Below are 12,448 nucleotides of genomic sequence, written 5' to 3' on the forward strand. Positions count from 1 at the left end.
AGCCAGGTTTCCAGGTCAATTAATTGGCGCGGGCCCAGAGGAGGGAATGTTCTGGGCAGAGAAAGCAACGTGTATTAGACATATGGCTTATTTCAGGAAATGAGGGGGATTCAGGATGGCTGGAGCACAGGAAGAGCTGGGAAGTGATGGAAGATATGAAAGAGAAAAAGGACAGTCAAATTTGGGGCACCCACTATTCTCTTTTAAAGAGTCTGAATTTCAGGAGTTTTAGGATTTACCCCACATATAAGAGGCCATCTCATAGGAAAGTGTAAAGGAAAATGTAAATTAAGTGATTGACTATAAATTCTTTCTTTTGCTTCCCATATTCTTGGCTGTTTTTTTGCTCCCTCTCTTGCAAGCCCAGAATGAGGTCTTCTGCTCTACCATGACACATTTGTGTAGCTCCAAGCATCCATCTTTTCACGCTTTTATCTCCACGACCCAGTATTCCATTACCTCAATGTCCAGTAAAAGGATGCGTCAACTAGTTAACACTAAAATATTAGTGATAAAATGACAACAACAACAAAAACAAAACAAAACATTGAACTGCAAATGAATCATGGAGAAAATCTGGACTTGATCTATGGAAAAGACAGTCTTAAACTTGAGAACCGAGGTTAAGCTTTCTGCCAATATAAAAGATTAGCTTTGCAAACAATAGCCAGTTTTTGTTGCAATGGATTTTCTCTTTTAGTTCCATAGGAATTAGTAGCACTTACAGAATTGCAAATGACTCATTAAGTTCAACACAGCTCAGCACACAGTTAGAAGGCATTGCCAGAAAATCTGGCCTTAAGGGAAGAAAGTAACAGAGTTGTCAAAAAGTCAACAGTTACCTAATTCTCTGGGAAATACAATGAAGTTATAGCAGTTTGGCTACTGAGGCAAGACTTGGTTTGCCCAGGCTTTCTGTGGTAACTTCCTCCTCCAGTGGGAGAAACTGCCGGTAAAGGAAGAATGACAATTTACTTACCATAGGCAAGGCTAATAGTCCTGTCTTAGTCACAGCCTGCCTCCTTGAGACATCCTGGGAAATCCCTATCTGGAAGAGAAGAAAAGTTAAAATCACAGATGCTGTGCCGATGACTTTATTCTGTGTAAATCGTATACGGGCTCACTTCTCTTCATTTTTAATGAAAACTATTGCTGTTGTTTTCTGTCATGAGTTAACTGTGTGGTCTTTTTAAAATTGTACATATTTGATCTCACTTCAAAAAACACTGCAGAAAACATTTTCTTTCTCTTTATCTCTCTGTCTTCCAAGACCCCAGGAAAAACAGCTTCCACGGCACATCTTGCACAGGGAACAACTAGAACGAGTGCTGCTGAAGGTTCTATGGAGCATGCAGAGGTAAGAACACATTTCTAGGGGATGAGTTGTCCATCTCTAGCATCAACTGCATTTCTTATGGTTCATTAGCCAATGATGAATAAAAATAGAAATGGCTAGTTTGTTTTCTTTAGGTACTCTCTGCTACATATTTTTAATCAATGTTATTTAACAAAGGAAAAGTATCTGGGTGACCCTAGCATTTCCTTTGGTCCCTCTGAGCTACATTTCTTCTTGTACTGGTTTACCAAGTCCTTTCAGTGGGCTCCTATGAGCTCCATATATCGCCCTTGCGTTAGAGAAATTTGGCTCAATGTAAAATTAAAAAAAAAACAATATTCATGTAGTTGGAAATGAAAGAGTATATATGTACAATTAATACCATAATTTTGTTGGGTTACTGGTTACTGCAACAGAAACTTACTACATGAATGAATGAGTGAAAGTGCTTTCTTAAAGTTCTTTTTAGAACTTTTTTGAACTTTGGTTCTTTTTAGTTCTTTAGAACTTTTTAGAACTAGTTTTTGTTTTGTTTTTGTTTTTTTTTTTTTAATTTATTTGACAAACAGAGAGAGAGAGACCACAAGTAGGCAGAGAGGCAGGCAGAGAGGGGGGGAAGCAGGCTCCCCGCTGAGCAGAAAGCCCGATGCAGGGCTTGATCCAGGACCCTGAGATCATGACCTGAGCTGAAGGCAGAGGCTTAAACCATTGAGACACCCAGGTGCTCCTAGAACTAGTTTTTTAGAAGAACTTTTAGAACTTTAGAACTTTACTACTAGTGTAGAATCAAACCAAGTGATTTAGATATTTAGATACTTAATTTAGCAATGGCAGAATTTGAGTATCTTTGAAGCTGTTTTGGGTATTATAAATGAGAGAGAAATGCCCAGATACTTTAAGCACAGGTTACACTATACAAGGAATAATTGTTCTGTAAGTGGGCCCTTAGTAGAACCAATGACTTAAAAATCTTTGTATTTATTGAAACATCAGATACCTTCATAAGTAACTGGAAAGCAAAGCAAATACAAATGAAAATTTCTCCCCAAATTTTGTGTTTGATTGACTTTGCTTTGTTTTAATACATACCTGAGACATATGAACCATGGTAACATGTTGATTAATCTCCAGAGAAACCCCTGGTGATATATTTATGGCTTGTAAGAAATTCTTATTACTGTGTTTTCTCTCTCTCTCTTACAGATTTAGGATCTAGTTTTTCAGTCACTCTTATTTATAAAATGAAAACTAAAGTCCAAAATGTTTTATAATTTCTTTGCAGAGAAAATTATATATGACAAAAAAAATACACACTATATAATTACTTTTAATCTGGATTCCCAGAAGCCTGGGTCATACAAATGTTTGCTGGTGACAGAGGTTTGTTTTTTTGTCTATATCACAAATAGAAAGGAGACTTTTTGAGGACCCCAAATCTATGCCTCCAGGCATGGTCTGGAACGGGAAAAACTTGAACTTTAGTTTGAGTCACTATAACCTCTGAAATTTATTAAAAATAGAAATGGGATAAATAGGCTGAGCACAGAGGATTTTTAGGGCAGTGAAACTATTCTGTATGATACTGTAACATCATTATACATTTGTTCACATTGATAGAATGTACAACACCAAGAATGAACCCTGATGTAAACTATGAATTTTGGTGATGTGTCAGTAGAGGTTTGTCAATTGTACGAAAAACACTGCTCTGGTGGGAGTTGTTGATAACGTGTACATAGGTATGGGACAGCAGGCATATAGGAAATCTCTGTACCTTCCACTAGATTTTGCTGTGAACCTGAAACTGCTCTAAAAATTAGTTTATTAAGAAGAAAATGGAGGTGCTATACTCCCTTTTCAGAAATTCTGTTTCAGCGTTCATGATGCCCTATGTTTAGCAAGCTTCCAACAGTGACTTTTATGTGTTCTTGGACTAAGAACCACTGGTTTGGAATCTGGTCTCACTGAATTTCTGCTTTGCTGAGTTCAGGATACCCTAAATACAGTTTACTCACAGCACTTTCCAAATCAAATGTACCTAATAGTCTGTTCTGAGTCAGAAAGAATCTAGACTTCTAAAAAAGGGAAAGCCCAGTTATAAGACCAATGCGTTGTCACCTGGATTTTGATGTTCCTTTTGGAACTCGGCCAAATCAGCTTCTTGAGGTCAGATGCAAGTATAATAATTCTAAACTTATTGACCCGCAGAAGAATATCTCTTTTTAAATGTGGCCCTAATTGTTCATGGGTCTGAATAAGAAGAAGCTAAGGAAGCTAAGAACAGGGTCTATAGAGATATAAAGTATCATCTAGCCCTAAAACATCGAGTGAGATACAGGTAAGTAGAGAAAAGATAGAAAAAGAATTTTATAAATCATTTCTAATGAAAAAAATCCTGGAAATCCCATGAAGATTGTAAAAGAACACTTCCTATAAATATTTTTGGCAAAGGCTGAAACATGTTGAAAATATTTAATTGTTCATGAATATCTGTAATCAATTTCCAAAACTACTGAGCCTAAAACTGAATAGCAGACTTCAGACTGTCCTCATCACCAGATTCGTTGTATTGTTTATATGACTTGGAGATGAGATGGTAACAAGACTATTGAGTTAGTATAGAGAAAACAGCACTTAAGTGAACTTTGTTGGTGGTCCATTTAGACAGATGGCCCACAGTTTCCAGAGCTTTTGTTCTTTCTTTAAATAAATACCCCCAGTGCTGGGCGGGTGGGGAAGAGCTGAAAAGAAAGCTGGTTAAATTTTTTGCTGTGCCAATGATTTATTTTCTATCTCAACTTATAACCTATTGGCTTTATTCAAAAGGCTGGTGAAAATTGCACAATATCAGATCATCTATGCCAACCTCTCTATAACATAATTGTATGATGGACACTGAGGTAGCTAATTTATTATAGTCTCAGAATCAGTTTGCTGCCTTTTAGTTATATGTATTGGTCTTTTTTTCTTGATGACTCTATCATTCCTCTGACTTTTGCCAGGGTTACTCTTCAGATACGGACACATCTACAGAAATGACTTTTTAGAAATATTTATAACTTAATATAAAAATCCAGTGCTCACTTCGGCAGCACATATGCTCAATATATATATCCAAAATGTGTCCATGAAACCTACCTGATTTCTATAAGAATTATTATTATTTTTTTTTGGAAAGGGGTTGAAATCAAAACTCATGAAATCCTAAGTTCTTATTTCCCTATTGTATAGATACATTTGCAATTTATTAGAGAATTATTTTGTCAATTATTTCATATAAAGGAATCTGAAGCATAATATAAACAGGTCTAGAGACCTGATGGACTATGGTGTGAGGGTTGGTACCTCTAGAATAAGATATTTTTATGAATCACCACAGGAGAGCTGGGCAAATGCATGGAGTTTGTGAAGGATAACATTTCCCCAACTTATGTTGTAGACTATTTTGTTTCATTCTTTTTTCTTTTTTTTTTTTTTTAGTGTGGTCAATCATCAAGCAGAAAGAACTTGACAAATTCTCTTGAACAAAAGATAAGATGTTTGGAAAAACAGAGAAAAGAGGTAATTTAGGAATATTAGTTGAAGCAACATGTAACATGATTTAATGCTAAGAATAAAAGAGAATGTATATCTAGAGTCTTTTATTTTTGTTATTGGGTCACAGTATTTAGTTCTAGGATATTGAAAAGTGTTATTTTGAGTGCGAGTGCTTTTTTCTTATTCACTTTTATTTCTCTTACTCAGTCTCTCAGTTTTTGTGTAGAAGAGTGAAAAATGACAGTCATAAATCCCATAATTATAATCTTAATTTTCTCAAAACTTAAGATGTTTCATCCACATGGACTATGTGAGCTTATCAACTATGCCATTATGCCTTGCAACCTGACACTCCTTGAGACTCAAACTGTCACAGGCTTTAAGTGTAATTGACTTAAGTTCTATGACTTTATGAGCTGGGCATCCTACCACATAGAGGTTAAGGAGCATTATCATTAAAAAAAATGTTTCTTTCTAAAATGCCATTAGGGATGTAATGGATGTTATTTTGAGTTCTGTTTTTCTCAGTTTAATGAATGTTAGAAACTCTTTATTCTTCTTGACAGATGAAGAAGCGAAAGTATAACAATTTTAGCCCGGTGTATGTTGTCCATTTTTAAATTACTTTTCTAAACAATTATACATGTTATATCCTTCATGTCTTCTCTGTGGTGCCTTCTACTCCTTGTTGATACTACATAAAATATTGAACCCTTCTGGAAAATTACTGAACGATAGCAGAGAATGTTACCATAGCATAGAAATGTTAATCCTTAAAATGCCAACAGATCAGATATCCTTATAGAGTAATATTATATAGCCCATACTAAATACCCATATCTACTTCCAGCATAAGATTTACCTAGTGATTGCCTGTCAGGATTAGGTATTTTGTTTTATAATTAAGAGAATATCCTTCTTTTTAGTCATTGTGACTATTCTCTTGATCTCTGTCCCATATTGACAGTGTTGGATTTCTCTTAATGTAGGAAGTTACAGACTTCCCTTACAAGAAAACTAAAACACAGGTCATAGTGTTTTTTCTTCCTTCTATCTAGCATATAATTTTAAAGCTTCCAAACTGCAGCCTAAATTATTTCTAAATGTTGTCTTAAGGTAAAACTATTATTCCTTGAAAATCTGTACTTTGAAAAAGGTGAGGAGCGCCTGGGTGGCTCAGTGGATTAAAGCCTCTGCTTTGGGCTCAGGTTATGGTCCCAAGGTCCTGGGATCGAGTCCCGCTTGCATCTGGCTCTCTGCTCAGCAGGGAGCCTGCTTCTCCCTCTCTCTCTCTGCCTGCCTCTCTGCCTACTTGTGATCTCTGTCTGTCAAATAAATAAAATCTTTTAAAAAAAAGAAAAGAAAAAGGTGATATTATCCATTCACTGACTATATTTTACAAATCATGTGTTGATTTTAAAAAGCACAATATTGCAAGCACATGGTGATTGGTTAATATAAATTTGAATTTATTAATATAAATTCTGCTTTTAAAAAGCTAGAAGAAATATTTCATTGTAATAATCAATGTAAACACATAGAAAACTATGGAAAGGTTTGAAAAAAGACCCTTCGTATATTAATAAATTTTACAGAAAACCATCAATACTCACATATTTTTCCTGGATTTTGATTGGGCTAAACAAAGATGAAAATTCAAATAACAAAGCAAAGTGGAAAGTTGCTAGTAAGTGGTTCAGCTGACAAGTCAAGATATACAGAAGACTTAATAGTTTTCCATACATGAGCCACTTGTGAAAACAGGAAAAGTGTGCTCATTTAAATCATCGCAGCCCTACCAGTACTTGGTGAAAGGAATACTGTCTTCACCCATGGCTTGCAAGATCTTAGTACCCCCAAAAAAGTGATTTCATTTTGGCCAAATTTCCGAATGGGCAAAAATCCATATTGATTTACCAAATTTTAATAATTTCAGCTCCTGGAAGTCAACCAGCAATGGGATCAGCAATTTAGAAGTATGAAAGAGCTATATGAAAGAAAGGTAAACACCTCCCTGTTTAGTATTTGTTTAAATCAATAAACAGTGGGACCAAATCTGTGAAGATTCTCACTGATTTCAGCTGAAGGAGATTCGTGACTAGCCAACTGTTGAAAAATGATGGGGGTGGGGGGAAGGTGCTGAGTGTATTATTGGCCTCTTGGTACTGAAGATTAATGAAGGATATCAGTGAATTATCTTGAGCATGGCAATACAGAAAACAAAGTACCAAAAATAGCCTCTCGAGGTGTCTCTAGAGTTCTTATGTACACATTTATCATAGCTCACAGAATATCCTAGCAGGAATGAACACACAAGGTTATAGGTGAGGTGACAGATGGTTTAAGGTTCATACTGCTTTTTGCAAGGCCAGGTCTCTACTTCTTTAATTAGACAGCATAAGCTCTTTACACAGATAAAGAAATAAACAAGGTAACAGTGAAAGTGTGAGGGGAAGTGGTGCATTCCCTTTCCCCCCTAAATTGTGTTCTCTGTCAAAGAATCTTTAGTTTTGGTGAGAAATTTTTGGAAGGATCAACTTATCATTTTAAATTATTTCACGTTCAAAAAGAGGGAAAAGGAGAAAGTAAATTCCCCTGAATAATTCAGATTTAAGAAACCGGACCACAATGAGTAACATAACAGTATTGCTCTTCTCCATTTTGATAGTATTAAATTTAGTTAGTGCACGATAATGTTCCACTACACGAGGCCATGGTCAGGTAACCTTGTTATAGTCATTCTGGGACAGCTTTTGTGTCCCCAGATTTTAAAGAGCACGATCCCAGAGAAAATGTCTAAGCTGCTAGGAAGAATGGCTCGCGGGTTTATAAGACGGGGGTTAACAACGGGCATCTTTGATGAAGAACCCTTTCCTAAAGCTTCTCAACCGAACCGGTGTCATTCTGAGGGCTGATTCAGCCTTTCGTAGGGGGTCCAATATTGCACATTACCGATGAGTTAAAAGCCATTGTTTTTCTCTGGTGTAGACATATTCACCTACCCACTATCCCTCGATGCCGCCCTTTTCAAGTCAGGAAAAGGCCCATTTTGAGAGTTAGGAATAGGATGACAGGCCCAGAAGTGTCCCCTCACCCCGTCCAAGGTCCAAATCTTTATTCCCTCGGACGTGGTGTGGTTTGGAGAAAAGAGGGAAGGGGCTGAAGTCTGTTTCAGCGGTTTTTCCCTTCCGTAGAGGAAGCCCTTTTTTAGATGCAGTTGTCCAGACATCTGCGATGGGGGGGTGGGAAGTAGAGCCTCTCCCCTTAGGGGCCCGCCCAGGAGTGGGGCGTGTCTGTCCCCAAGTGCACTCGGTGGGAATAAATCCGGGAGGGGGGAGGAGAGTGTGAGTTTCAGAAGCGGTTTCTGCAACGCTCTGTGAACGACTTCCCCAGGTCGCGGAGCTGAAAACGAAACTGGACGCCGCAGAAAGATTTCTCAGCGCGCAGGAGGAGGAGCGGCAGCAGAGTCAGAGAGAGAGCGACAGGCTGTGCGAGCTGACCCGCGAGCGGCTGCAGCTCCAGGAGGTGGGCGGGGTTCGCGGAGCGGACCTCCCCCGCGCGGCGGCCGGGAGTAGCCGGACCCCACACCTGTATGCGAGGGCGGAGGGCTTGCGCGAGTCCGTAGAGGCGCAGAACGGCGCAGTGCTCGGCAATCCGAACGAGGGACATGCCCCGCTCGCTTCCTCCTTTGTTGACCAAATGGGCTTGCGGTCCTGTGTCGGTAGAGAACTGATCTACCGGCAGAGAGAACGGATCTGAGATTTGGAGCTGTCTTTCTAGTGCATTTCTGCCTAGAAGATGAATTTTGCTCTTTCGATTTTACTCATATATATTATTTTATTATTGGTGTTAATAATAATAGGACAGTACCTTGTATTTGTACAGCTGCTTTTCAGCTTACAGAGTTTTACAAATAAGCATGGCTTTTATCATCATAAAATTAGGACGTTTTAAAAAGGGGCCTCACCTTCATTATCTCATTTAACAAGCTCTTCTCATCCCTGAGGAAAATATTATCTTTGCATTTTAAAGACAAAAAAGCTGAGATGTGAAGAGGATGCATGACTTGCCACCCTTGCCAGCCCAGTACTTGGGAAAATGGAGTTGAACCCCGTCTCCAGATTCTAAGTCTCCATTAATTCCCGCTGGAGCAAGGTGGTGGTCATGAAGGCGAAAGGCCTCTCCTAAAATACCCTTGGTTTTGAGGCTAGTGAATATTGTAGAAAATGGGAGAAAAACCTTAAGTTCTAATGGACTCTCATTTTTTAATGTATGTTAACAAAACACAAGAATTGTAAATATTCTAAGGTGAAGTCTTGTGACTGATTCTGTGAGGCATTGGCTGTATTTTAACAAATGCACCAATCTTAACGCAGTGCCTAAAATCAGTGCAGACAGTCCTCGGTGTAGGTTTCCTATTTTGGGAAGGGTGTCTCTGTCTCAGTGAGAAGAAAACAAGGTTTAGCAACTCCTTCTGGTCCTGGAGCAGGACCTTCCTTTTCCATTTAGACCCTGACCAACCAGGAATCATGGCAATTGTTCCTTCATGCAGTTGGAACCATATTCTAGTGAAGTCCTTTTCTTCCAAATTATGCCAAGTTAGAAAATGATTAGAAAATACATACATTCTCTTTAAAAAAAAAAAAAAAAAAAAAAAAAAAAGGGGCGCCTGGGTGGCTCAGTGGATTAAGCCGCTGCCTTCGGCTCGGGTCATGATCTCAGGGTCCTGGGATCGAGCCCCGCATCGGGTTCTCTGCTCTGCAGGGAGCCTGCTTCTTCCTCTCTCTCTGCCTGCCACTCTGCCTACTTGTGATCTCTCTCTCTGTCAAATAAATAAATAAAATCTTTAAAAAAAAAAAAAAAAAAAAAGAAAATACATACATTCTATGTATACTCATACATAGAATGAGTATATGAGCTCATTCTAATTAAAGCAAATAGAAGGGTTTTCACTAAAAAACAAAAACAAACGGAAAAGAATAACCTAAAGTAGATATCTTAAATCTCATTATTATATTGGGAGATATTAATCACTAAAAGAGCATACTTTAACCTACATATTAGCTATCTTCTCATCTTGATTTACCTAAATTCTGAAATATTTATTTTATTAGGTTAAAATCTGAATGCCATTAAGAATCTAATTCACTCCAGAAAAAGTTTACTATCTAAAATACAAATTAAGAATTAGAAGACAGATGTTGTCTGAATCCAGAGCCCACTAGTGTCAAAGCAACAAGCCTTGCTTCAATTATTTAAACCACAGGACATCTTGAAGGTTATCTGGAACATGGAGGAGTGATGGCAGTTGGACTAATTGATCTCTACCTTTTTTTGTCTTTTTTTTAAAATCTCTACCTTTTAAAAGTAATAATAACAATAATACAGTGCTCTGAATAATTATCTGTGGTAAAGGCTCTTATTTGCCTGAGGTTGTATCCTCTTCTCCTTCTCTTCAGTTCAGAATGATGCAGGCAGGATTGGGTTTTGAGATATTTTGTATTTTTGTTGCAATGATGCTTTTTTTTTCTTTTTAGAAGTTTAATTACTTTCACTAAGTCACTTAACTATCACTTTGTAATAGTACATGGGAACTAGCTTATTCTGTGGACCTATTTGACCCTTGAAAGTGAGGATTGGGCGTTTTAAGCTTTTTTTGGCATCATAAAACTTAGTAGCACTGAGTAATAAAGAAAGATTTTCTCAATCCGAACCCTGTCCTCCACCCAAAGAATATTGCTTAAATGGATCAATTAAATGAAAATCTAGCAGGTCTTGTTTTTGTTGTATTTCAGAAGTATTCCTACAAATTATCTCCTCTGAATTTTATTGATTTGGATTTTGTTTTCTTGCTGTTTACTTCAGAAGGAAAAGGAGAGCCTACACGAAGAATTACATGAATTGAAGAAAGAAAATAAGTTCTTGAAGGAAAAAAATGCTCTTGTGAGCAAGAAGAAGGAACATTATGAGTGTGAAATAAAACGCCTCAATAAGGTATTAGCCGGGACAAGCTGGGGAGATGGAAGGGGAGGTCCCTGTATAAAGAGCACATTCTTACCTGAGAGTCACAACAAAATTCATGCTGCAGTGCTCCTCCCAGTCCTGGGAGCTTGCACAGAACTTCTCTGTAATTTTCTCAGTCACTCCTGTCTGCATCTTTCAGCCATACTTGACTAAGGAGGCTTTAAGGAATTAGTGTCCCTGCAAAGAATCATCATGAAAAAGAGAAACAAGGAGAAATTTTAGAAGACAGAAAGAACTTTTTTTTTTTTTTTAGTTCAAAGAACCATATAAAGCAAATATGTTTTGTGAACAATAGCATACCTCTTGGTCAACCGCAAAAGTTTCCTGAGGAAACAGGCTGCTCTTTAAAATCATCACTATGGAACTGGCTGTGATGCAGACTCTGTGGAATCATGCAAAATGCCAAACCCAAGGCTGAGATGGTGGCCTTCCCGAGAAGAAACCTAAAACTCACTTTTAATTGGGGTGTGGGGTCCCAGTGGGGGACAGGGGGTTGGAGGGGCAAGTCTGTTAGAAAAACACAAGTGGTTAAATGCCTTTGCTTCAACTTAGCTATTCTAAAGGGGCTACCTGTGAATTGCTTACCAAAGGATGACTAGGGAGAGTTTGTGCATTTGTGTGTCTGTGTGTCTTCGGAGAGCTAACAGCTTCATTTTCCTGGGGAAGGAATTGCTGACTTGTTCAAGAAAACAAATCCTTTGCCGTTGATTTTTCAGAGAGCCACATCAGATGTGGACCATAGGAATACTTTAGTACATGTTTGAGTCAAGATATTCATGTCTGAAGTTAGCGATTTCATTTTTTTAAAGATTTTATTTATTTATTTGACAGAGAGAGAGAAAGAGAGCACAAACAGGGAGCGGCAGGCAGAAGGAAAGGAAGACTCAGGCTCCCTGCTGAGCAGAGAGCCCCATGCACCCCGGGATCATTACCTGAGCTAAAAAGGCAGATATTTAACCGACTCAGCCACCCAGGCACCCCTCAAGTTAGAGATTTCTTACCCAAAGTAACAGAAATTATCTTCTAAAACAAGAGTAGGAGATTGGCCTTGAAAATGTACCCAGTACCTGTATTTTGGATTGTGCATCTTGTGGTTAACTAGTGTTGAGAGGATCATTTAAAGATCCCCCAAGTGTTAAGTTTGTGCCTGTACAGTTGACAGGATGTTTTACAAATGTGCTGCTAAACTCCGTCTGCTTGTGAGATAAGTTACTGATCAGAAGATGGGAAAGTAGTGACTAACTTCCTGAACAATCTCTAAGAGAGGAAAACCATGGTCAGAGATACAAATTTAGGGCAAATGAATTTTCCCTTTTATTCTCTGTTGGAAATCCTCCACAGATGAATTAGAGGAACAAACACTGAGATTATATTTGAAATCTTTCCCATTTGTGATATATCGTTTGATAGGTTTTCTTCTGTTCTCTAATTCATTTCTGTGTCGGCACAAGAATATAAATGCTGTAGAAATTAGAACAGCCAAGAACTCTGTTTTTTGCTCATGTCTACATGTACCCTTCATTTTTGTGTATCTGTATCTATAGTCAACAG

General features: G+C 38.0%; 1 protein-coding gene across 1 annotated transcript in view; it reads left to right on the forward strand.

The window, feature by feature from the left end:
• The window catches only part of TNIP3 (TNFAIP3 interacting protein 3), a 157,073-nt gene that overhangs the window by 121,250 nt on the left and 23,375 nt on the right, over positions 1-12,448 (forward strand). Inside the window, exons 10-14 of the mRNA XM_045997403.1 lie at positions 1,233-1,357; positions 4,817-4,897; positions 6,810-6,875; positions 8,267-8,398; positions 10,739-10,867. Of these exons, the coding sequence (XP_045853359.1) occupies positions 1,233-1,357; positions 4,817-4,897; positions 6,810-6,875; positions 8,267-8,398; positions 10,739-10,867 (533 nt within the window). The remainder of the gene's footprint in view (positions 1-1,232; positions 1,358-4,816; positions 4,898-6,809; positions 6,876-8,266; positions 8,399-10,738; positions 10,868-12,448) is intronic.

This window comes from Meles meles, chromosome 2 (genome assembly GCF_922984935.1).
Source record: "Meles meles chromosome 2, mMelMel3.1 paternal haplotype, whole genome shotgun sequence".
Lineage (NCBI taxonomy): Eukaryota > Metazoa > Chordata > Mammalia > Carnivora > Mustelidae > Meles > Meles meles.